Raw genomic sequence first — 26,696 nt, forward strand, 5'->3', positions numbered from 1 at the left:
GCGGGGCTGGCGGGGCGGCCGCGGGGCGCAGGGGCCGGCGGGGCCGGCGGCGCGCGCGGGCGGGCGGGGCGGGGCGGGGTCCTCGCGGCCCGGTGAGGTCACTCTTTGTGGCGGCGGCTCCAAGATGGCGCCGGTGCTGGCGGAGAAGAAGCTGCTGGGGCCGGACGGGCCCGGCGGGGCCGAGCTGCCCGGCGAGGAGGACGAGGGGCAGAACCTTTGGTGAGCGCCTGCGGCCGCTCGGGGCCTGCACGGCCGGGTGAGCCCGGGCTCCGCTGGGTTGAAGCGGAGCGCGGGCTGTCGGCCGATCGGGGCCGCGCTTGGGTCCCGCGGGCGGCGGCGGCGGGGCCCGGGGGCAGCGCCGGGAGACCCGGGCGGGCGTGACGGGAACGCCGCGGGCGCAGGGACGGGAGTGCGGGGGTGAGGCAGAGCGCGGCAGCGGGGCCCGGGACCGCGGCTCTGCGGGACGTCCGCGGGGCCGGCTCCGGCAAAGGCGATCTCGTGTGTTTTCGGCTTTTATTTCTAAAGAACGCTTTTAAAAATACCTATCGTGGCAGAAAGAGGTATATCTAAAACAGCAATCGGTTGTGATGAGAGTTAGTTGAAAAGTAATATTCTGCAGTATTGCGTCCTCTTGCAAGGAAGGAGAACTTTAAATGTCCCTGCCTATGGTTTAGAAATCATAAAAGCTCTTCTGTAGAAGGTGGCAGGCGTGTGGTGCTTCTGGGGGCAGTTGGCCTGTGGCTGTGACAGCCCTGCTCGTCCGCAGCCCGCATGTGCCGGCCGTGGGTGCGGATGTGCTGAGCTCATGGTGCTGTCACAGCTGGCTCGCTCCGTGCCGCGGGGTAACGCGGCCGCTCTGCTGCTTCCCCAGGTCCTCCATCCTCAGCGAAGTCTCCACACGGTCCAGATCTAAATTGCCATCGGGCAAGAATATTCTTGTTTTTGGTAAGTAACACACGCAACCAGTCGGGTGTTGGTTTGTTGCTTTTTTATTTATAGAAACAAAGTGTATTTCAAACAGCGATTGGTGCAAACTGACACATGGGTTCGTTACAGTTGGGTTATGTAATTTGATTTATGGTCTTGTCTTGTTCTCTCTTTGATTTCCGCTGTTAGATTTATAGCCTATTTTAAGTAATAATAGAGAATAAGATAGTTCTTCATTCTTATTGTTCTGGTATAAGCCACTGGATTTAGCTGAAATACTTGAAGGAGAATAATAGCAAATAACAAATAACAGCAAATACTTAAAGAAGAGTAACAGCAAATAACTGTGATTCAGAAGTGCACAAGGATGCTTCTCATTAATTAGGCAAGTTGTGAAAAAATCTTTTCTGTGAAGTCAGATGTAATTCTGAAGGTGTCTTTTTTCCCTCTACAAACTTACTGGCAGGTGATGATGGTTCAGGCAAAACCACACTCATGGCTAAAATACAGGGAGCAGAGCATGGCAAGAAAGGAAGAGGACTGGAATACTTGTATCTGAATATTCATGATGAAGACAGAGATGGTAAGTTTGTTTCAAATGCAATCTCTTTAATTAAGCATCTGCCATGCTGTTTTAATAATTGTGGTTTGATGAGTGTGTTCTGGGCTACGCCCCAGTAGCTGGTTCAGCTGGTGGTGCTGGGAGTTTTGGAGCTGTGTCCATTTTTGTGGAGGGAATGTTTCATATGAGTGTATGTTCTCCTTGCTGCCCCTCTGGGAGCCTGTCCTGTGCCTGGGGCAGGGCAGCTCTGGGGATCCCTTCTGGGCTAGGGGAGATCCCTTGGCTGATGGTGACTTTGTAGCAGCTGCAGTGGCGTTGCTGTGGCTACTGTGTGACTAGAGAAAGGGAGGGATACATCCCTGAGAATTTCATGCTCGGCATGGATTTCTGGGCGTAGGGTGTTTCTCATGGGGGCTGTGTGTGGAATTTTGGTTAGCTATAAGAGATGTTTTGCTTTAGTTGACTGAGTGAAGAACAGAATTTAAAGTCAGAATTAATGTTTGCTTTTCTCAAGCTGGAGCTGATCTCTTTGCTCTTTGCCCCTTGTATTTTTGTTGCTGCTGCTGATCTCTTCCCTCTACTGTATGGAGGGAGACTATGCCAAGAGACCATTTAAAAGCAGGCCTCATGACCAGATTACTTGTATTTTTGAGAAGGTTGGGGACAGAAGGAGATGGGGAGTGAGTTCATTATCTTTGCTCCTAAATGTCTTCTCCTGATCTCATTTTGGGTAAGCTGCTAGACCTCCTTGTCTTTAAAAATGGGGAAAGTAAGTATTCCTATTCATGACTTCCTTCAGAGCTCAGTGGTGGTGGTTCACCCCTGTTCCTGGGAACAAGTAGGAAGATCCTCTAATGGTATTTTGAAACTGGAGATGCACTGAAGCCTTACAGGAGTGATTAAGTGCCATATGTGACTGGTTGTTATGGAGATTGGGCCTGCACTCACGTGGCAGGAAGCTGCCTTTGGATACTAAGTTAGGCACAATGAAAGGATGAGTACATTGCCATATCTTCCAGGGGCCTCCCTGCAGTTCCTAAAAATCTTTTGGGCTGTAATTTTAAGTGCTTCTTCAGGTTCTGCCTGTAAGTGCTTTTCCACCATGCACAATCTGCTTTAGTTCTGCATAAACACTTCAGGGTGGAAAAAGCCCCTATGATTAGGAGGGCTGAGACAGCCTGTGTCATCAGGCCTCTTGCAGCTTCAAAGGAGATGCTATTACAAGCAGAAAAATGTTTGCTGTGCTATTTTTCCTGGTGTTATCTATCAAAGCTGAAGTGTATCCCTACACTGGAAATATTTTGGGGCTATTCCTGAGTGGCTGAAAGTGATAAGTATTTGAAGTGATTAGGAGAGGCCTGTCATAAGAACTCAGGCAGCACTAGCAGGAAAAAAAGAGATCTTTTTGACTGACTACAGGCTCAGCTGGCCAATTCAGGTCTTCATGCATCCTCTAATGGGTGTGTTAGGAGCTAATAATACGTGCCTTTTTCCTTTCTGTCTCATTAGTGTCATCCACAAGCAAAATAAATAGCAAAGTGGGTCAGGACCTCCCAGCAGGCAGAGATAACGTTCTTTCTTCTCTAGGACAGGTTTGGATTTGGTTTTTAAACTCTCTGTATGTTTCATATGAGTGTATGTTCATAACCAGATTGTGGAACAAAGGCTTTATAACTGACCCACAATTCTGGGAGCCATAAAGAACCTTAGGGTACTCATTCAGGAGCTCAGGAGCAGATGAGTGGTTCTGAGGGTCTCTGCTTTTTATTAGACTTCAACCTAGCCAAGACCAGATCACAAGGATTTCCAGGGATTCCAGGTCAACTGGTAACTGAAACTCTGCAGTGGAGTGAGATGATCTCAGCTTCTTTCCCGGGTGATAGAAGATTTACTTGCTTTCTTAATCTTGTTCTTCTTCATATCAGATAAATTTACTCTGTCCAGGAGAAATATTTTCCTCATAATGCTGAGTCATTCATTATCTACTTCCCACTTCCCCTTGGAAACCTTAAGGAAAATCTGTTTTGTTTCCTATGCCGTGGTCTCCCCTCCCTGTTCCTCTTCAAGGGATGTTTGGACCTGGCTGCTCCTACATCTAAAGTAGAATTTTTCTGGACTGCTGGTTGCAATCTTAGTTTACCGTTACTTTCCTCCTTAAGATTAGCTCAGCAATTAAATTGTGCTTTTCAGTTTGTAGGAAAGTCCAGGAAATATCTCTGCCTTGCAGGCCCCCTGTGGCTCACAGAGGAGCCCAGGGACTGTGTGGTTTTCCATGTCCACTGCTGGTTTCTTGGCAGCTGGAGGCACATGGGCACTGTGCTCTGTCCAGCTGCTCCAGCTCTGCCAGGTGTCACTGCTCAGTGTGACATGTGGGCTTTGGTTCCCAGGGCTCAGGATACTTAGATTCCAAGTCTGCTTCTGAATCTCTGTCTGAAAAGTCTGTTTCCTTCAAAATAAAAAGGTATCTAAAAAGATACCTTTTTATTTTAAAGTTATATTTTATCACTATCCCAAATGCTGCCTAGGCCAAGGCATTTGCTCAAGAAGAGGTTTGGAGAGACCTGAGAAGCAATCCTGGGCAAGAGAGGATTCTCCTAAATCCCCAGCTACATTATCCTTAGAGCATATGGCTGCTCCTGCATATGTGACACCATAGTTCATCTGGATGAAAGCATTTATAGCACTGCCTGCAAAGTTAGCTTTGAACATTAACTGATCCTGGAGCTGAGCCCCCAGAGTCCTCCATTAGTGGAATGTCTCAGGGACTGTGGCAAATTTCAGTCTTTTGCCTGTCTTTATGATGAACAGATGGTTTTTGTCTCTACTGGTTAGTCTGCTTTTGAGGACTGAGAATCTGAATTCATAGGAGGTAGAAGAGAAGCTGTGCACAGTTTTCCTAAAGGATCTGTGTTTCCAGAGCAGCTTTCAGAGGCCCTTGCAGGGTCAGGGCAGAGTTACAGTGGGGATGTAGAGCAGAACAGGGAGCCTGACTGCATGGCCTGCTCTGTGCTGTGTCAGCTGGAGGCACAAGCACCACAGGGGCATTTCTCACCTGCCAGACTACAGATGCACCTCAGTGGGCAGGGAAGAGGAGCCATTCTGGGGTTGCATTCTTGCTTGTAACAAAACAAAGCAGTCTTGGGTTTTGCCTCAGGTTTGGACTGGCTTCAGCCATATCATATGCATATTCCAGCTGAACTGGTTGTTCCAGATTGAGCCAAGTCTTGCTGCTGCACTAGTTTCTAATGAGAAAATGTTTTGGTTTTTTTTTTGTCAACATCTTTAAAATGGTTATCTTGAAAGTTTTCTCCTTTTTTGCTTCTCTTCACAGCTTGAGCAAGGGATATGTAATTGCCACTGATATCTTTTGAATAGATGCAGATGTAGTTGCAGTTCACAGAATCAACCATGTGCAATAAAATTCATCAAAGCTGGAAAATCTTTTTCAGGACTAAAGGGATAATGGAATATTGACAGGATTTAGAGATGTGATTTTAGCAGCTTTTGTAGTAGCCTGTGATAAGTTGCTCCTGCTTTTCCAACAGGACCTGGTAATTGTTTGCTCTGTTTTTGTATGTCGTGTCATGGCCAGTAAGAAGGGCCCAGTTAACATTCATGACTAACGAGCTTGATGTGGTGCTGACAAAGCTGAATTTACCACCAAGTCCTTGCCAAATTATGAGCACCCAGCGCTGTATTTTTGTTTTATGTTTTAGCGAATTTGAATCAGAAGACATTCCTCTGTCCTGTTGGAAAGGAGCAAAAGCTTTCCTTTACATATAATTTTACATTTTTTTTTGCTAGAGTACATTTTAATGTGACTGCAAGGCTTCCAGGCTTCCTAGCAGATTGACTGTGAGGGGTAGTTCCACCTGTATTCTAGTTCCAGTCTACATTCTACATGTTAAGCAGAAATTAAATCCTTAAGGGGAACAAAGGTGCATAGCAAACAAAGCAATTTTAACCTTAGATATTGGCTTTAAAACAAGACTTAGAAGCAATGAATTTGGATATTATAAATTTTTCTAACTTGCCAAGGTGTAAAAGTCTTTTCTGCAGAGTATTCCCCACAGGAGGATCCATCAGTGCTGTGGAGAGCTGTAAACTTGCAGAAAGTATGGATAGATTTGCATTAGGTTTTCAAAACTTCCATTCATGCTCCAAGGAGACAGTTGTACATACACACAGTCCCTGTCTATTAATAACCTTTAGCTCATAGAAAGCTCACGGGGTTTTTATTTACTGGGAGGCTGCTGCTTTAGGGCATGTACACAGGATGTTTCTAGGATGAAGGGAGTCCTGCACAGATATTTCATTTGTGCATTTCTGAGCTCCACAGGGCTTACCCTCACTGTAGAGTGAATTGAGGGGTGCAGCTGGCAGTGAGCTGTAAGTTCACAGCCTGGCTGCTGGCCTGTTTGTGTGATGGCTGATGTTGCAATGTCTTAGGACAGCCCAACGGAACTTACAACAAATGCTAAACATAGACTGCCACATAGAGCACCTTGATGACATGTCTGAAACTGGGCTGCTCAGTAATTTTGTCCAAGGCCTGATTAAACAGGTAGGATGTATATAGCTGTCATCTTTTCTTCCTCCAGATTTCTTAGCCAAGCTTTTGCCTTTTTCTGCAGTCAGGAGGGGTGGATTCCTTCCCAGAATAAAGTTATGATAGCCATAGTAACTGGATTTATTTTGCGAAGCTGAAAGATTCAGGACACAGAAGTAGAGTGAGGCAGGGTAATTATGAAGCTCAGTAGCTGCTTTGAAAATCTGGGTTCTGCAGTGGCTGGTTTGCAGATCTCTGTGTTTCAGAAGTGACATATTGTGTATGTAGTGCAAGAGAGACTCACTGATCCCTCTGGATATCTGTAGTAAAATAGGGAATACTTAGGGAGGGGTACTAGGAAGAATCTAGAAGACAGAAACAATGAAATTGATCCTCTTCAGCAGGAAGTTCTGAGGATAATGTTCCCTCTCTCCTTCTCTCTTTTTTTTCCTTTTTTTTTTTTTTTAATTTGGAAGAACTGCTTGTTCATGCTACCTGATACATCATTTCTGGAGGAAACTTCTTTTTCAGTTCTTATACTCCTGCTAAGAGTTCAGTTTTGGGGTAAAATGCCAGCTGTCTGACCCAGCTGATCCCCCTCTACTCTGCCTTGCATTCCAACAAAGCATCCTGCCACTATCAGAAGCACTTGTGGAAGAAACACAAAAGCTGCAATACCAGGTCATTTCCCCAGTGCTCATTTGGTCAGGAGCCTGCAGAAGGAGCTGGTGTTAAGTCAGTGTGAGTTAAGAGCAGGTGGCACAACCTTGTTGGGAAGGTGGGGAGTTCATCCTGTATTTGCTCCTCCCACTCCTGTGCTAGAAACTTAAGCTGCTTATTGCTGGTATCTTGTTTGCAGCTTATTTCTGCTGGGAAGTTTCTTGAGTGTGTGAAACCAGCTTATGTGTCTGGGAGGCACCAAGGGCAGCGTTCATCCCCTTTGGGCCTTACTTACACATCCCCTGTGTTCTGGGTTCACTGTGCTTGTTTCTAATGCAGGAATGTTGTGCAGCGATTAAAAACTGTCCTGACAGCTGTTCTGAGTAAAAGCTCAAGAACAGAAGTTATTTTTTTAAGGAAAATGTTCTGAACCCAGAAATGAAAGCATTTCTGACTAATATAGGCATTTAAACAGGAACCTGTCTTATTTATAAGCAGACAAAGTGTGCTGGTAGCTGGGTCTGCTCCTTCCACTGAACACTGATGCTCTCACCTGGTCATTCCCAGCCTGGCAAAGCAAGCCCTGGCATCTGCTGGCTTCCAACTGTGCCTTTTCCTTTCAGATCACACTCGCTGCAACGTCTGGATCCTGGATGGAGACTTGTACCACAAAGGGCTGCTGAAGTTTGCAGTTTCTGCCGAATCCCTGCAAGACACCATCGTGGTCTTTGTTGCAGATATGTCTAGACCTTGGACTGTTATGGAGTCTTTACAGAAGTGGGCCAGTGTCTTGCAAGAACACATTGATAAGATGAAAATTCCTCCAGAAGAGATGAGGCACATGGAGCAGAAGTGTAAGTCTTTGTGCATCCATACATTGCTGTTGGTTTTTTAATTAGCTCTCACAACATTTGATGGATTTCTTTCGGTCGGTGTTTTGAGAATGGGCTGGAGAGAAATTACTCTTAAGTTGTGGTTGCAACACTAATTCAAATATACTGTGTTAGGCTTTAAAACAACTCCTTCTAGTTTTGCTGTGCTGACAAAACATCAGGTGAATTATTGGTCTAGATCTTGGGCAATAATGAGATTTTGATAATTTGATTTTTAAAAAATAATTCAATGAAATGACAGATACTGTGTGACAAAATTCAGTGATGAAGTGAGCTGTCTGCTTTGCTGTGATATCTCAGGTCCCATTCCCACACTATGCTTGTCTTACAGAAAGTCTCTCTGCCCTTGTTTTTCTGGTGGCTCAGCACCGGTTCTGATTTCTTTGAACCTGGTGCAGCTAATTGTGTCTACAGCCATTCCTGCCTTGTGACTTTAGGAATGTTGTATAAATTAACCTTCTTTCCTGGCATATCCATGGCAGGATGGAATCTAGCACTGGCAGGCATTGTTGCAGTATTGGATCCTGCAGTGCTTTCCTAAAGTAGCATTGAATGTTTCTTGAGATTTTTTTTTTTTTTTTTTGTTTCCATGTTGAATTACTCCAAAATAAATTTCTTTAGTGGAAAAGACCTTAGCAACTTCCAGTCCTTTCAGATGAAGTGGATTCAGACTGATCCTTTGCTCCTGGTGGCTCTCTGTGCTGGAGTGTAGAACCCTTGCAAATATGGTCTGGTAGGTTCCTGAGCTACCACAGGGAGCAGTGTGATCTGTTTGACCTGTAACCACTCAGGTGTATTTGTGTAGCTGATAATCCTTTCTGAATGTTAAATATTATTTAACAGAATAATATTCCCAGAAGCCTTGTGCCTACAGCATACCAGCTGCAGTTTAGACTTAATGATTGAAACCACCCGGGTTTGATCACCAGCTTACATTTAAACAAAAATTAAAATATGAGAGTTTTTAAGGGGAAAAAAAGTGTGTCAGAGATTTTTTGGAAAGGCAGTTCTACTATCAAAATCCAGCACTTAACCCAATTTGCACGTTTGTGAGACACAGCAAATGTTATGACAATCCAAATAAAGGGCGGGTTTGTGCACTTAAGTTTTCCTTTTGGAAAGAGAAGCTTTTCAGCCTTCCCTTCAGAGTGCACTCTGTGAAGGAGCTATGGCAAAGCTTGAGTGCCCTGTCTGAGGAACTTGGAAGGCTTTCCAGTAGTGGTATCTCAGGGAATTCTAAAGTATCATAGAAACTCCTGGTTTGTTCTGAGCTCTCCTGGAGTCTAGGGAAGAAGAGATGAGGGAGGGGCTGAGTTCCCCCGTGCCTGGCTCCAGTGCCATCCCCTGGCTCAGCTGTGACACACAGGCCCTTGATGTCTTCAAATTTCCATCTCCTATTCTCAGGCCTTGTGCAGGACCCTTGTATCACCTGGACACATCTCTGGCTTCTTGCAGCCTGTCCCTAGGGCCAGCTGTGTGCTCAGAACTTTGGCCACCATGTCCTGTAATTCTCTTAGCAGCCCCTCCTGAGGAAAGGCCCATTGTAACTGTGCCAGGGTAATGCACTGGCCAGGGTACTGCACACGTGGGACTGCTGCCCATCCTGAAGCTACACAGCAAAGCTCTCCTTACTGAAATCTTGCTGCCTGTGCCTCCTGGGGTAGGCTGCCATTTAGAAAATGAAGTCACTGGCTTGCAACAGCCCAAATATGTAAAAAAACAGGATAATAAAGTTCACATGAGGACAGTTGAAACATAGAAATGGAGTGCAGAGTGATGGGATGTGCTAAATTGAAGCCCCCCTGCAGGATAAGACCACATGGATGGATGTGTTTCCTGACTTCTCTGGCAGAGTATTCCCTTACTCCTGCTCCTCCATGCCAAGCTGAATGTCCACAGTGCTTTCCCTGGCTGTCACACTGCCCAGTCCTGCCCCAGTGCTGCAAGGTTGTTCCTTCTCCATTGCTAAGGTGCTAAGAGTTTCCAGAGATGCCTTTTTTAGCTCACCCTTGTCAGTGCAGTTGGACTTTGGACTGCCTTGTCTCTGCTGGCAGGGTTTGAGAGGCCTTCCTGCACCCAGCCCTTGCTCCTGTGTTTGCTGGTTGAGATTCTGACTCTTGGCTTGCCTGGCTGGGTGAGAAACTTCCCTTTGGAGTTAAAGAGCTTCCAGAGTGGGCAGCTGGACACACATGGAAGCCACAGGCTGCCTTCTTGGGAATGTACCCAGAGCATTGCCTGCCTGCACTCACTCCATCACTGAGCTCCTCTGGGGCTTCCTCCTAAGAGCTTGGCTAATGTGGAGTCAGGTATGTAATGTCAACTATGTCCATTTAATTCAGGCTCAGTTGTGGTAATTCATTATTTGAATAACACATATTTGAATAATTATTTCAGGGATGTTGCATCCCTTTTTAAGACAGCAGAGCAGATAAAGTGGCTGTCAGGAATCAAGAACTGCAGAAAGGAGGTGTACTGGTAAAATGGCAATTACACCAATGACCTGTGGGGTGTTTGAAGCTAAAGAATTGAAACACAATAACATATTTTTGCAAATTGTGTACTGTCCCATTCAAGCTGAATTAGTTTCAGATTGTCTGCCTTTTTGCTTTTCTGATTTGACATAGAGCTGAAAGATTTCTTAACCTAAAAGATTTTTAAAAAATAGTTTATCCAGGTATCTTTTCTCTAGGAATTCTTTTCACAAGACTAAAATTTTTAATGAGCAGTAAATATAGGGAACAAAAACAGCTAAAAGTGATTGTGAAACTTTGAAGAGTGTAAATATGGAATGATTGTCTCAGAAAAATAATCTTCATTTTTCTCATTTTGCTGTTCAGGGCGTTTGGGATTTACCCATTAAGTTGTAGCATTTGCCTGCATTTCCACATTGCAGTTTAAGAGCACTCCAGGCCTAAGCAGATTACTGTTGCTGGAACAACCAAACCTAAAATAATTGTGGATTGCTGTCTCAGTGGTGCTTCTAGTCAATGCATGTCCTGAGTGATGCAGCAGTTTTTGAGGGAGTTGCCTTGCAGTGCCTCGTGTGAGCAACAGCAACAAAACAGTTTGCTGGAACCTCGCTTTCATTTGCTGTGTTCAATGAAGAGCCACAAATTTGGTAGATAAATCAGCACTCTGGAGTGGAGGTGGGATTTTAATAGCACATCATCACTTGGTGAGAATTTTATTAACATAATTGGCCATTCTGAGTACTCAACCTTAGTGATGGGTGGCAGAATGTTACAGATTTCCAGAGGAACTGTTGTTTTTCTGGCTTCCTATTTTATGTGCATCATCTTAGGGGGCGTTTCCTGTTGAAAAACCTTAAACTAAAGTAATTTTTACTATTTCTTAATAAATAAAATAGTAGTTTTCCATACCATATAGAAGGTGATTCCTCAATTAGAACTGTGGGGAGGAGATAATATTCGATAATATTCATAGCTCATTAGGAAAAAAAGGAATAATAAAAGATTTTATGAGCTGTTCAGACACACAACTTCATATCCATTAAAAGCCTGGGAATAGAGCCCAAATGAGACATAGCAGAGGGAGGTAAGAAAAAGTATGAAATTGCTGTGTGTCAAAGAAAGTTTTAACTGCAGTGAGCTGCTTTATGATTTTGTGAGAGTGCAGTTTTGTTCATCGGGGCATCTGACAGTGCTTGGGGTTCAGGTTCACTTGGATTTCTTAGGACTGAATTCTGAAGGGGATGGGGGTTGAGTGGAAGCCTGGAGCAGTGTTGAAGAGCCTGTTGCTGTCAGGAACTCCCTCTTGTTCCTGAGTTCAGGTGGTGTCTGTGTGCTCAGGGTGCTGTAGTCAACGGTTCTTGCTCTGGCTGCTACCTTCTGTTAACTCAGCAGTTGTTTGTTCAGAGCTGCCCCTGTTGGCCCCAGTGTTGTGTCCCATTGCTCCCTGTCTGGCAGGGGTTAATGCCAGGCCAGGTGCATCCCTGGGAATCCACACAGAGCTCATCTCCACATGAAGGGAAGGGTGTTCTCCCTCGTGTGTCAGGTGTGGTCTTGGTGCTGCTGCTGGGTCTGCTGACTCCTGGGGAGAGGGGGGCTGGGAGCTCTGGCTCTCTGGGATTCTGCCCTTCATTCCCATTCAGCAGAAATTAATGAGGATGAAACCATCAAACTTCTGAAATGTCCATTTTGCATTTGCTCTTATTTACATTTCTAAAATTCTTAGAGCATCTTGTGTTTTCTCATGTTGTTGACTGTTACTCTTTTCAGGAGAGGCCTTTTTTCCCCAAATATGAAGGGGTTTATGCTTTGATAGGAACAAAACCCAGGAAAGGAATCCTGTCTGATTATAATGCTGTGGTAAACGGAGAGCTGTATTGTCAAATAGTCTTTTCTGTGTGATGAAGTCAGAGAGACTCATCTGAACCACTCTAATACACTTGGCCTCAAAAGTAAATAGTAATGGGAAAGCTAATAAAGGAAAGTGACACTTCAAAAAACTCCTTTTCTAGTTAAATGCTTTTGGTGAGATAATGAACATGTTGAATGTGCAGAATGTATGATGGAATTTTGATTTGCTGTAGCTGACTAAGAAACAGTCCTGGAGACAGCATCCTTTGGAGCACTGCTGTTTCTTCTCCACAAGAAGGCACTGTCTTCCCATGTTAAAAGAAACTGTATTTAATTTTCATTTGTTTGTATTTCCTTGCACCCTGGCATATATTGAATTGGTGATTGGAAGTCTTATGGTCTATATTTAGTTTGGGGTTTTTAGGCTTTTCTCTGGAATGGAGTTCCTCCACAAGAATCACCAATTTTATATTTCAGCTAAGCATTGTAAATTGTGCAGCTTTAAACAGAAGAGTTTTCCGATTTGTTCTTCCTTCCACGCACCCATGCCATTGCAGGAATGGTTCCTGTTTTGAAAAGGTACCATGACTTCATTTTGCAAGGCTTGTATAAGAACCTTCCCTGAGGTTTTACCACTTCCTAAAGCTCAAGAGGCTCATTGCAGTTCCTTCCCTGGTACAGAGGGTGTTCTGAGCAGCCTCTCTGTGTGGCTGGGCTGGAGACTGGTGGCTTTTCTAAAGAGTTTTCCTGACTGTCCCTACAGTCACTCTGCTCCCACTGTTTCTGAAATGAAGGAGCCTTTGTGGGAGCAGATGATGGAGTTTGCTTGGCTCTTTCGTGAGGGCTCCTTACGGCTGAGTGAGGAGGAGGAGAGCCCAGGGCAGTGAGTGCCTGGAGCAGCCACATCCAGGACACAGACTTAGCTGGTCTCTGGCTTTGGTCTTGAATAAAAGACATTAAAGTGTAGATTGCAGCCCACATTTGATAAAGCACTTGTGGGTTCACAGAGCATTTCCAAAATGGCCTTAATACTATTGCAATAAATACTGTTGCCATAAAATTAAAATACTAATACATAAAAAGCATTGAGTTTCCTCTGGACCCCACTGTAGTTTTCCAGAATGCAGCTGAGTCTCTTCAGGTAGCCTGCAGATGCCCTTGAGTCTGTGTTTATGCAGATAGGTTTTATATTTCTAGTGCTGGATGCCTGCAACAGAAATGTAGAGTAATATGAACTAAGGTAATTGTTCATAAGAAAAAGTGGCTGTTGCAGGTTGGTGTTTCTGTTTACATTTACATTTTCACCATGCTTTCTTCCACAATAGGTACAAATTAGGTATAGGCTGTGTTGCTAAACCACATTTATGTTTTCTGTTGTCAGCTGCCCTATAATGAAACGTTCAGGAGTATGTGTTTTTGTAAATAATTGTGATTATTTATAATGACTCCAGATCCCACTTGATTTAGCTTCCTGTAAGTTTTGGTGGAGGAGTATTGTGCTGTTGGAAAGGGCAACAAGGCTTAACTTGCATTCAATTCTCAGGTAGTATAAAAATAAAAAAAAAAAACCTTTAAGATTTCTAGTTAGTTGTAGATTAATTATGGTTTAAAAAGAGCTAGTTCCTTTGTTGCAGCCTAAGACTCTCTCTCTTTTAATAGTTATAAAGGAGTTTCAGGAGTATGTAGAACCTGAAGAAGGTTACCAAGGATCGCCACAGAGGAGAGGCCCCTCGTCTGGCCAGGAGGATGAACACGTTTCCCTGCCCCTTGGAGACAACGTGCTGACTCACAACCTGGGCATTCCCGTGCTCGTGGTGTGCACTAAAGTGAGGCCCTGCTTCTCTTTGCTGCCATGCTGGCTTTCATTGCTGCTCTGTTAAAGACTTGCTTTCTGCAGGCATGCAAAATGAATTCTGGATTAGCAGTGGAGGGATTTGTTCTGCAAGTGAGCTTCTGCCATTGACATCAATTTTTACCTTGATGGAATAGTAATAACTTTATCAATTATATGTTAATTACTTTAGTGTTTGATTTATCAGTGCTATTTTAGAACCAGAGACTCAAAGTAAATGTGATGGGAGTGTGTAAGATTAAGGAAGGTGTTTTAAGATGTGCTGGGATTAAATGCCTGGGTTTTTCTGGTTTGTTTCATGCCTCTCCCAGTGTGATGCAGTGAGTGTCCTGGAGAAGGAGCACGACTACAGGGAAGAACACTTTGACTTCATTCAGTCACACATCCGCAGATTCTGCTTACAGTGTATCCTTTTCTGTGCTGAGGAGATTGCCTCTAATCTGGAAGCAAGAAGAGATGTTTTCATGTTCACATAACATTCCTCCAATAAATTGCTCTGCAAGATTGCTTGGTATTTAGGTATTGGTTAGGGTATATGCTACACACACCTAACCTTAGGTAAGTATGTATATAGATTGTTTTCTTGAAAATGTTGACAGATGTATAAAATACTTTATAGTTTTTAAGTTGTGCATGGGACTTGGACCTTTTGTTCTTTTACAAAGGGTTGCCTTACATTTTGTGAAGTGTTCTTTCTTGGTTTTCCCCTCAGAAATTGCATTTTCCATGTATGCCTGAGATCTCATGTGTATATTATGCTTTTGACTTTTTCCAAGTGAAGTAGGACACATTTTCTACATAAGCCTGGGAGGATGGATAACTTCTGTGTATGTCACTGAAAAGTGCCACGAGCCTTGCCCTGTTATATCACCTTCACCCCTGTATACAAAATGTCTCTAGTTTTGCCTTGTTAGTAGCTATAAATCTATTTATTCATGTTTTGAAATTCTTACTGCAATTTAGAAACTGTATATTACCTAATTTTCCTTAACCAGAAGCCCAGATGGGGCTGCCTTGATTTATACATCAGTTAAGGAGGAGAAGAACCTCGACCTGTTGTATAAGTACATTGTACATAAAACCTACGGTTTCCAGTTTACCACGCCTGCCTTAGTGGTAGAGAAGGATGCAGTTTTTATGTGAGTCACTGGGACAAGCAGCATGGTGCCAGGGGGGGTTTATTTAGCACTGCACTGCATGTAACATGGATATAAAAGTAAATTGAATGGTATGTTGTTCAGAAACTTAGTATGCAAGTCTTGTGGAATCCCAAATTTAAACAGCAATTTAGTGCCTATTACTTGACTCAGACTACACCACTCCCGTTTTTGTATCCTTGGAATTTAGCTGAGTAATAGGGCTGATCTGTAAGAAAATTGCCTCATTTAAGTAGAGGGCAGTAAATAAATGTTCTCTGTAGAAGCTGCAGAAAAGGTAAAGCTCTGTTCTCTTTACAGACCTGCTGGTTGGGACAATGAGAAGAAAATTGCCATTTTACATGAAAACTTCACAACAGTAAAACCCGAAGATGCATATGAGGACTTCATTGTAAAGCCTCCTGTAAGAAAGGTAAAAAGGGGTTATTTCTTTCTGTACCCCACCAAATAAGTAGAGTTTGCTCCAATGGCTGCTAAGGACTATTAATATTGAAGAACTCCAAATATAAATGTAACTCTTTTTTTAAATCTAAATATGTGAAATGACAGGCTTTCATTTATTAGTTATTTAAAATACTGCAAGCAAACCTAGAAACCATTCATCTTATTGAATGAAAGGCAGTGCAGGAATAGCTGTTTTTACATTTCCCATTTTTGCATGCATGGGGCAGAAACACACCCAGAAAATGGAGAATTCTCTTGTAGGACATTTCCATTTGTACTCACATGGCTTTGAGGTTGCCATGCAAAGGCAAAGTTCAAGCAAGTTCATCTCAGCTCATTGAAGAGATGCTGATGAGATCAATATCCAAACTTAAAAAGAGGAATGTGGCTACTTACCAAGTGCTCATGTCTGTAGGACAATGCTAGCATCACGGTTCATCTGCTCCAATATTTTTTATTTTACAGTATTTTTAATGGCAACTTCTTTAATGGTACTATTATTTTAAATGTGAAAGAACAGTTTAAAAAAAAGTGAACAGTAGTCTTAAAGATTTTCCTCTCTCTCTTCCCTTTTGATCACCAAAGCATAAAAACCAGTTACAGTAATTTCAGCTTTTACTTATAACAACAAAATGTTTTGTTCAACAGTTAGTCCATGATAAAGAGCTGGCAGCAGAAGATGAGCAAGTATTTCTTATGAAGCAGCAGGTAAGAATGGAAGAATGAAAATAAGTCCGTACTATGTAAGATTTCACTTTAATTTCTCCCTTGTTATTGCCTTTAGTTTTTCATTCGTAATTTAAATCACCAAAGCTGTTTCTCAGCTTTGCAAATTCAGATGTAATTGTGAAGTAAGCCTTTATCTAACAAATGCAAGTAGGAAATATGGTCACTTAACTTGGCAAGTTGAAGGGAAGATATGCTGAAAACAGAAAAAATGTACACATCAAAGGAGAAGAGGAAGAAGAGACTTTGTATTTCACACCAAGAGACAGTTGTATTATCTGTGAAAAAGAAATACTTTTAAAACCTAAATCTGAGCATTGCCATTTCCTTACAGCCAGAGGTTTCAAAGACTTTAATGTGTCAAATTTGGCTATGCTCTATAGTTTAAAAAATATAGCAATAGTTTCCTATCCAGGTGATTATAAATGTCCTAGAGGTTACAGACTGGGGTGTCTGTGGTTCTGGCTTTGAGTTCTGGGCTGGCTGTGTGAGACAAAGGCCCAAAGTTTATTTACTCCTTGCAGTCAGTCCTCTACAGGCAGAGTGGGGAAGTATGGAAATATCAAAGAGGAATCCTGGAAATATCAGGAAAAAAATCAAGTAAATTTATGGTTACTCAGCTTCACTGTATTTTATTCCTCTGTATTCTTTGAAATATATTTAATACGCTAATATGTTGTTTTTGCAGTCATTCCTTGCCAAACAGCCAGCAACGCCTACAAGAGCATCAGTAAGTAGATCCAGGGAAAAGAGTAGGAGGTGTTTTGTTTCCTTGAAGGGAAAAGGGAATGATTCTAACCTGCAGAGATCCATTTTTTATATTTAAATGTAACCTACATAATCTCTGCAAACTGCAGAAAGGAAATAAATAATGAGGCAATATTTTAAAATGTTGCTTATGAATTCACTGTGGAAACATTGGATTATTGAACTGAAAATTTCCTGCTGTGATTCAGCCTTTTTCTGTAGTGGAGGCACATTCCCAAAATAACTGATGTTTGGGTGCTTGTTTTCTTTCTCCAGTGTGCATCACTACAGTGTCAGTAGAAAGGCTGAAAAAGTATGTGATGTTAAACTTGCTTAATGTAACTAATACTTTGAAATTTTTTTCTGATGTGTGTGATTTGGACTTTCTAAGGAATCTCCTGCAAGAGGCCCTGCAGGATCCCCAAGGACTCAAGGCAGAGCTGGTCCCGCCAATGTACCCAGTGCCTCACCAATCACATCAGTTAAGAAACCAGATCCAAATATTAAAAGTATGAATGAGCATTTTACTGTCCTGTCATGTGTTATTTCCCTTAACATGAATCCTCTTCTGTAGAAAGATTTGGGTATTTATTCACTAATTGTATAGCTAGTGTAATAACAGAAATGTATTTATGACATAACTTTGGATTGTTTTTTTCTTTTCTGGTCATTTGTGTGACTTGGAATAGAGTTCTGTTACTGCCAAGCAGTCAGACAGAGGTCAAATGCATCCTAATTTCCTTAAGTTACCTCAATACATTTATTATGAATCAGGTGGATTATTAGGGTGGAGACTGCTCTAAACTATGAGCAGTTTTATACTTCATATCACTTATTCTGGAATCCACAGCAAGCCCTGTTCCACTAAGCCCTCTCTGGAATGTCATTTGCTGTAGCAGATGGAGTCACTTGGAAATGAGATCTTTCCCTGATCCCTGCAGATCCATGGTATTGAGGGGCTTCTTTACCCTCTGGGCATTAAGAAGGTCTGCAGGGCCAGTGTTGTTTTTTGTTGTGCACTGTAGGGCCATGCCTTACTTCCAGGGGCTAAAATACCCTTCTGGATCCTGTCTCATTGCTAATTGCCAAGTTTGGATTTGTTAAAAGCAATGTGGCATGAAAGGCTGTACTAGAACATCTGTGCAGGTTGTTAATGGGCTTATCAGTCTTTGAATTTCATGTCTGTACTTAATAATCTTGCTCTTGGCTTTTGCATTTATTAAAAACTTTAAAGCGTACAAATATTTAGATGAAAATTTCATTACACCCCCACCCCCCCCCCCCATCATTTCAAAAAAGCAGGAATGTGCATCCAGCCATCTCTGCCTAAGCCAAGGTATGCAAAGGACTGTGGTACTCAAACTGAACCAAGGACAGACTTCCCCAGAGCTGAGGTTTATTTCCTTGATTGAAAAGAGATTTGTATCTATGTGAAAATAGGTTATAATTTACCATCCCTCAGTGTTCTGTGTAATCTATATTTGTTTTTTTCTTTAGATAATGCTGCAAGTGAAGGTGTCTTGGCTAGTTTCTTTAACAGTCTCTTGAGCAAAAAGACTGGCTCTCCTGGAAGTCCTGGTGCTGGAGGAGTGCAAAGCACAGCCAAGAAATCAGGTAATGGGCTTGTTATTGCAGCTTGTTTTTAATAGTTTATTTGGCTCCTTGGTCCTTGGGTGTTTCTCTTACACTGGTCAGGAAAGTGACAGACCTTGACAGATGACAGTACAAAATGTCTTTAAAAGAAGAACTAAATTACTGCTACATCACAACTCCAGGGCTTCTGGTAAATTCTGTTAATTTTTACTGAAGTTGCACTGCTGGGATTTCAGTGACATTTGAGTCTTGATCACTATGCTGAAAGTGCTGATTTATTTTTCAGCTTCTGAATTCCTTCCTTTCTTTTCTCGATGCTTCACTGTTGCAAAGGAGATGCAATTCTTTGGGTTTGGGCTGGAGTTAGCAGTGAAACTATTGAAATCTCCCCAGAGTTCAGGCTGAAATGAATCACTGCTTGTGACAGCTTGAAGTTGTTCACTCATTAATTATTTAGAATTTTATTGCAATCCAACACAGCTGATAGCACTGACAAATGGGTGCCTTCTGTGTGTGTGCTGTGACTGCACTGTGGGAGATCCTTGCTGATAAATAATGCAGCAGTTCAGTGAAAATGCAAGAAACCTGACAGAGTGGTTGGTACCTACCCAGACCTTGGTGGTTGGTGGTGCAAAATGCATTGTCCACCTGACAGATGGAATTTACTGCTTTGACTCTTTGACTGTTTCTGTTCAATACTGGCACTCCCATCACACTGAATGTTCAGGAGCTTTCCTTCCAGAATTCTTTTACTATTAAATTATTGATAGATACACTACTTCTGATCCCAAGCTTGTGCAATCTTGTGGGTGTTAATGGTGGTGCCAAGCCCACAGTTCCTCAAACCCACTGAGGGGAAGCTGAGAGGGGAAGATAAGGCTTTCTGAACTGGAAATGAGAAATATCTGCTCCCAGCCACACTGATGGTTCTGTCAGTCAGAGAACCAAGGCAGTTGGTGTCTGGGTATTTTTAAATTTCTTTTTCACTGGGAGGGTTTATATATGACATTTCATGTTCTAAAAGTTCAAAAATGCCTAGGATTGGACTTACAGCAAGCCAGGTGTGATTTTTATGTGTTTTGTTTCAGCATGATGAATCCTGTAATTTTGTCTTTATTAAATTTAATTATGAAGATAACAAAAGGGATTTGTATTAGATATTATTTCCATAATAGTATTGTTTCCATGTTATAAAAACACTGAACTAATTCTTTCATAATCCAGAATGCCCTCTTCAGTTAAACACTGAAAGATGTCCCCTGATTCATCAAATGCAGCCTCATGTTTTGCTCACAAAGTCAAAATAACTTTTATAGAACTAGAACCTAAATTATTTTTAGGTGCTATTTCATCCATGCTTTCTACCTGTAGCAAAGTCAGCTGGGGAGTACCTGGCTAGTGATTAGAAATCAAACTCAGAAATAAAAGCTGTAATGTCACCTTTCCAGGAAGCCTATTCCAGTACTTTATTTCTCAGTTACTTTTTTCCTTTGCCCAGTCTGAATCCCAGTACTCTTGGTCTTGTTTGGGGGGCAGTGGAGCTCAGTGTAGCCCCTTTGTGTTTGCAGCAGTGTTTGGGTTTGAAAGCTGTTCCCCTTTGCCTGTCACTTGTGTGTGGCCTGCAAGAACAGATTTGTGTGCAGGCCATGTTGTCTGGCTGTGACAGTTCTGTCCCCCTGGCCCTCTGCTCAAAAACAGGGGGTGGCAGACAAGGCCCTGCCTGCCCTGGGAAGGGGTGAGCTGATCTGTGCTATAGATGTGTTCTGTTCAAATCTCTCAGGGGTCACAGGGTTGATTTCATCTCTGTGACACTGAGCAGGATCTTTTATAACAATTCAGCCAGTTTAATACATTTTATTCCTCCTGGAAGGAGGGTTTCTAGTCTGTATCAAATTCAGTGTCTCAAAAGCTTGTGTGCTTGCTTAATCATAGTTTTCCATTCTATCATCATGCATTGCTTTGGTAATTTATGTAAATAACTTTTTCCCCAATCCTATCTTTCCAAATCAATTGTTGTCTCCTTAGGCCCACTTACCTACATATCTGCTCTCTTCAACAGTGGGACATGGTAGATTGCTGAATAAAAGTTCTGACCAGTGCTAGGGATAATTAATGGGTAATTTTATGAATTAAAAAATCCATACATTTTCTCTGAAATATCAAGGCTTTTTTTTTTATTTCCATGAAGGTGATGTGAGATGTGATATCGACCATTTCTCCCTTCTGCACAGGACCTGTTATCCTTTCATAGAAGTGTGGGTGGCTTGGCAGAACTTGTCAGGACAGACCCTGTTGGTTGTTGAGCTTGTAGGCTGTTCTAAGCACTTAAAACATAACTGCATTTTCTGGAAAAACTGCTAAACTAGTCTGTAATGGGCTGTACTCTGAGTCTTCTAGAACACTCTATGCCTTCCAGGACTTTCAAAGATAACAAGCTTTTTTTGTTTTTTTTTTTTTTTCCTTGTGTCAGCATTAACTTCTTATTGGAATAGATAATTTCTGTCCTGAAACATGTAGAGACAGCAATCATACATCCTTCCTTAACTTTGATTTTGATGGACTAAATTAGACAAGTTCTCTTCTGGTCTCCTGCTAGAGGCTGAGCTCTGTTTCCCCACTAGTTTCTTCATTAGTTCCCATCACTGGCTTATTCCTGTCCTGAACACAAATGATCAGAATATTGTACTGAGCTCTGCAGATCTCCCTTGCTGTAGTGCCTGCTGCAGCAGTTCTCTTTCTTGGGTGGAAGTGCATCTCCTGAATGATCTCAAGGTTGGCTTTTCTTGGCTACACTGAGCTGGCAGCTCCTATTCCTTTCTTGGCTTTCACTCACAGGAGAAGGTGCCTGTTCTTGTCACCTGCTGTGCTCACACCTTACGTGAACCAGTGTAAGATTAAACTGTGCTGAGGAGGTAAGGGCTCCTCATGCTGCTCCCTGAAAAGTTCTTGTTGGGTTTGTGAGGTACCTGGTGATGACCTATTCCTTTGTGGAAGAGTTGAGCAGAACATCTTGGAGAAAGCATTATTTCCAGCAGCATCCTCTGTGCAAGTAAATGTGCTAAAATTATCTTTGTAAGCATTTCAAATGTCTAAACTGTTTAAAGAGCCTGACGTTTTCAGAAGGTTGATGACAAAAATATTTAGCTTTAAAGAGACCATCTGTTTCTCTCATAGCTAGGAATAGCCTGAGGTTGAAATGTTGAGATTCTGTCCCAGCATGAGAGTGACATTGTGGGTCTCAACAATACTGGTCAGCCTCATTGATGGATTGGTTTCTACTGTGACAGTTCTTACCTGAGAAAAATCTCTCTCCTGGGCAGTGTCACGTCCATTTTTCCTGCTATGCCATGCTTCTTGTTTGCCTTTGTTTCTGGACTCTCTTTGATGTCTAGACTGTGATATTTCAAAAAACTTCAATTGGTTATTTCTGTGGTGGATTATTTTTCTACATCTGAGCTTCTATAGTCACAGTTATTTCATTTATATTCACAAGAAGATTCTTGCAAATTCTAAGGCTGCCCTCCCTCTCTATTCCTGTACAGAGGATAAAGAACTCAGGTTCCCTGCTCTCACTCTGTTTTAGCAAGGGGAGTTGTACAGAACTGGGGGCATGTAATTGTCCAGAACACATCTCACTGAATGAGGCCATCACTCCCTGATATTTATAGGGAAACTGAAAGCAAGTATCATTCTCATTCATAATTGAGGGGAAACTCTTATTTTCTTTAAAACCTCTCCCTGTATTTCTTCTCCTTTGGAAGGTGCTCCCCATGGTGGTAAAGGGGAGTATGTTCCCCTGAATTGGGAGAGATTCCCTGTCCACATGAGGTATCTGCAGGACACTGCTTGGAGTTATTTTGGAGCACTAAGGAGCCAGTTCATCCAGAATAAAAAACAAAGTCATGGTCTTTGTTTAGATCTGCTCTTGTTTAAGTGAGGATTTTGTGTGGCCTTTATTGTTTTAGGGTTTAGGCTTTTTAAACTCCCAGGTCTACACAAACTCCCATTAGTCTACACGTGAAATGTTTTGTATTTCAAGTTCTGTTGCAGTGCATTAGTTAATGTACTAACTCCTAAATTTTGTTTAAATACTCCTACTTTGAGTAGATGCTGTGTAGATTGCTGTGGCTTATGACTAGTGTTAAAACCTTCCTAGTGATTAAAGGTAACCTTTTAACTTGGTTATGTCTTTGTACTTTGGAAAAAAACACTTGAATCTCTACCAGTCAAATCTTGCCTTCTTAATGTTTTCAGCATGTACCCTGGAAAAAATCCACCTAATATTTCACACACATTTGAGCTGGAAAACAGATGCTTGTTAAATTCTTTGGCTATGTAAGGAAGCTGTACATGGTTATATAATCTACTTTTTGTCTAAAAATATAGCTTTTTAATCTTAAATGGTTGTATGCTCCATGCATTAGGATACATTGTTCCAATTTTGGTGATGAATTTGTCTGTGGGTTTGTAATTTTCAGAAACACTGAAGTAAGCTGATGGTTCAATTAGGGAATTGTTAAAAAGTTTAGAGTCTAATATAGAAATGGAAGATATGCCTTCCCATGAAATACTTGAGTGTGTCTGGTTCCAATTGAAGAAGTGCTTTGAAATGCCTGCTTGGAGATATTACATGAGTATGCAATTCCTGTCCCCTTTTGAAGGGAAGTGTTGTCTGCAGATATGAGAGTTCTTCCTGTTACTTATTGCATATTCAAATGCGCTGGGTGCAAGTGTGACCCAATAAATGGGATTTCTTTTTTAGCAAGTGTCCTACATACCTTGTGCTTAAAAGTTGAGTTTAAATAAAGTCCTTGCTATCAATGCCAATAATAAATGTGTATGGTTGATTTTTATGGAAGATTAAATATAGTTATTTTTAAATGTTAGTTGCTATAAATATATCACTGTGCTTTTTCCTGCTGTATAATTCAGCTTTACATCTCTTTTAAGTGAATCAAACCTGAGTATCAGTCTTTACACAAAAAATACCCTGCATTGTGCCAGGCTCTGTGGCCCTGGGAAAGTGGCAAAATAATGAGAAATAAATAATATATTGTCATCTAAAGGTGATTTATTGAACACTTGTGCTTCTTGGTTAAAACATTTCATTGAAACTCAATTGCTTTTTGTTCTTTTTCTCTCCAGGACAAAAGACAGTTTTGGCAAATGCTCAGGAGGAGCTGGACAGGATCACTCGCAAGCCTGACCCCATGGTAACAACAAACTCTCCTCCAACAGAGAATGAGGCTTGATGGGCAGAACAATGCAGATGTAAATGACCAAATAACTATGTATAGTGATCTGATAAGACCAGGAATTTTCTGCTATGGCAGATGCTATCAGTTTTCTCGGGGCAGGGGAAATGAGCTTACCACATCATTGCCTTGTCCCAGTAAAAAGTGCACATTCAGGAAGTTTGCATATAAAATCCCTCTGTATAAGATAACCATTTAGAGTTTATATAGGGCAATTCTTTTGGTTTGGAGGCAAAGCAGGTGCAGCTGCATTTCCTGTTGTGAAGAACACAGAGAAGCAAAATGGAGAATTCTCTTAAAAGTACTACTGACTGCACACGAGGCAAGGAAGAGAACTGAAACCCTCTTTCAGAGTTTCTGGAATTGGCTACTTGTATGTTTGCAATGCATTATATTCTTGGAGTGGTGGTGGTGGAACAGCATTAACTGGGGGAAAGAAGCCAAGGTGGGGAATGGAGCCCTGAAAGGGGAAACGGATTTGGGACAGCGAGAAACCAGAATGTTGGATTGACTGGAGAGGAGCAATGTTGTCAAATCCTGTGTTTCACAGGGGGTAAATAGTCACTGTTTTTAAAAGACTACTTTACATTGGAGAATTCCAGGCCAAACACTAAGAACCATGGGAATTTATTCTTGTTATAAATCTTGTTTTAGTTTATAAAGAAGTCTTAAGAGTGTGGATGCCCTTTCTGGTGTAGCTGACAAAGGGAGAAACTAAACTTGTTTAGCTCCAAGTGCCTGGCACAGTATGTGATGTGTCTTTAGAAGGTGCTTGAACTTATTGTGCACTGTAGTACAAACAGTCACTGTTTGGTTTTATTTGAAAAACAGTAGTTTGGCAATTTGTATTTAATTTTAAATCCTGTTTTCTGATAGCTTCTGCCTTTTTTATGCCAAGAGGCTGGCCTATGAAGAATGGTGGGTGATGGATCATTTTCCCATAATGAAATGTGCTACAGAACACTCTCAGTATTTTTCTTTCTTACTTTTTTGTAACTAAATATTAGCTACCAAGCTAAAATGGATTCCTGCCTTACACCTATGGAGGTTTTTTAAAAAAAACTTTCAAGGCCCTAGTTCCAACCACATCTGCTGCAGGTGCAGCCAACTCCAATTCTGAAGGTAACCTAAAAAGTATGAATGTGTACACGATGGACATCCTGAAGAAGTTGTTTTGTGTTTTCTTTCATGTAGCATTTCATTTGGAAAGATGGGTTGTGGTTGTCCCCGTTGCTCTAAGGGAGCCCTGTCCATGGTCACATAAACCCTCATTCTGTACAAACAAACACAGCTGCAGTGGTTACTGAAATGGCACTTTGATTTTATACACAGTATGCTTGTTTTACATGGACACACTACCAGAAATTAAAAATACCAAGCATATTCTGTGCTCTTAATGCTGAAGGGAAAAACCACAATTTGAATTATACAGAGTTTACTTTTTATTGATATGAACTTGTTGTACTAAATCTGATGTCTGGATATAACTTCCCTAATATATATTGTTACTTTAAGATATGGAATTAGACTGACCACTAACACAGTGCTGGGTGTTAACCTCAACTCCTATGTTACAGTAAGAGGCTGTCCATGTGAGTCTGTCTAGACATCTAGAAAGCTAAGAGTATTTACTTGCCTCTTTGACAAACATTATCATGAGTATGTTACTTGTGCCAGTTTTGTTTTTTGTTTTTTTTTTTTTGTTGAAAATACTCTATTTTTGGTTTGTTTTTTTTTTTTTTTTTTTAATTTTTTTGGTTTTTTGGTTTTTTTGTTTTTTACTTTTTTAAGAAATGGTATGACCTGAAGTTATACAGTTGTCTAGATAACAGTTAGACTAAGACTGTGGCTGGCTGACGGTGACGTGGATGCACTTTCTGGTGTAGTGGGTGCCAGTTGCAAGTTACCACACCAGAAGTAATTACACACTGTCCTCCTGACACTGAGAAGTGAGATTGGAGACTAAACCATCAAAAATTGGACTAGAAAAGTAAAGTGTGTGATTGTAATGGCATAGTTTGAAAACCTCAGTCTGAAACTGCCTTTTTTTGTCATCTAACCTGATAAGCACTTTTCTAGCAATATGGCTAAAACTTACAATGGAAATATTTTCCATATGTATAAAAATGTTGAGTATACTAAAACTGATCAAAACTGTTACTGTGTCATAACTTACCAGCTTTGAAGAAAGACAAGACAGGGACAGATTTCCAGTTTCTAATTGCAAGTGAATGCTCCTAGTTTACTGAAGAGAGCTCTAAGTAATGTAGCATCCTGTGGGTGCCAAAGTCTGCTGGCTTTGGTGAGCTGCACAGTTGTTATTCTGGTGTCTTCAAGCATTGGAACCAAAGGCCAAATGCAAACAGCCTTTACATTTTCAAGTGAAACTTCATTTTATTTGCAGATACACTTGTATGGTAGACTGTTTAAACTATTATATGCCTATATTTATATGCATTATAGTGACTGCATCTACTGTTCATGTTTAAACTAAGAAAACAAAAAATGAAAGCATTCAACTTGAAGCAAATAGAAAACTTTAAAGATTGGCCCTCCATAAAAATGCTGTGGTTATGCTGCTTGATTTTAAGTTTGCACTTTTTTTTATTGGCATTAAAAAAAAAACAAACCTGTTTAAACTGAACAGAATTTCGTATTTTATTTAATTTAACTACGTTGAAAGTGACTGCTCTGTACATCGTGAACTTAACAATATACATGCTGTAAATGAAAGTTCACTGTCCTGTATACTAAGTTTATTGGTTTTTCTTCCAACTTACAATTAGGACTGCAAATGTATGAAACAAACCTTAGTCCACTTGTATGGCTTTAACCAGGTGCAGTATGCAGTCATGTGGAACCTTGCTTTCTAGTGCTGGCAAAATGAGGACGTCTTTAATTACTGGCTTCAATAAACATGAATCCAGACTGCTTTCTGCTGTGCTTTTGTCTGGGAGATGCCCTCCTGGAACTGTTTGTGTGGGAGCAGGGTGTGGGCAAGCTTTGTGAGCA

At 41.5% G+C, this 26,696-nt stretch overlaps 1 protein-coding gene across 1 annotated transcript; it reads left to right on the forward strand.

Moving 5' to 3' along the window:
- The first annotated feature begins 98 nt into the window (after positions 1-98).
- DYNC1LI2 (dynein cytoplasmic 1 light intermediate chain 2) lies at positions 99-26,616 on the forward strand. The gene is made up of 13 exons (XM_084215131.1): positions 99-219; positions 872-945; positions 1,394-1,510; positions 7,322-7,552; positions 13,570-13,736; positions 14,074-14,167; positions 14,766-14,901; positions 15,220-15,331; positions 16,012-16,071; positions 16,778-16,819; positions 17,228-17,345; positions 18,334-18,450; positions 23,575-26,616. Exons 1-13 carry the CDS (start codon positions 125-127, stop codon positions 23,679-23,681), a joined length of 1,470 nt encoding a protein of 489 aa, XP_084071257.1. The 5' UTR covers positions 99-124; the 3' UTR covers positions 23,682-26,616.
- The last annotated feature ends 80 nt before the right edge of the window (positions 26,617-26,696 follow it).

This window comes from Fringilla coelebs, assembly GCF_963513975.1.
Source record: "Fringilla coelebs genome assembly, chromosome: 14".
In the NCBI taxonomy this organism is placed as follows: domain Eukaryota; kingdom Metazoa; phylum Chordata; class Aves; order Passeriformes; family Fringillidae; genus Fringilla; species Fringilla coelebs.

Excerpts from the sequence above, each read along its gene's own strand:
- DYNC1LI2 (XM_084215131.1), top strand. The coding sequence starts at position 125 with ATGGCGCCGGTGCTGGCGGAGAAGAAGCTGCTGGGGCCGGACGGGCCC. Across the intron at positions 13,737-14,073 it reads TGCTCGTGGTGTGCACTAAA|TGTGATGCAGTGAGTGTCCT; the intron begins GTGAGGCCCTGC and ends TGCCTCTCCCAG. Across the intron at positions 15,332-16,011 it reads TAAAGCCTCCTGTAAGAAAG|TTAGTCCATGATAAAGAGCT; the intron begins GTAAAAAGGGGT and ends TTTGTTCAACAG.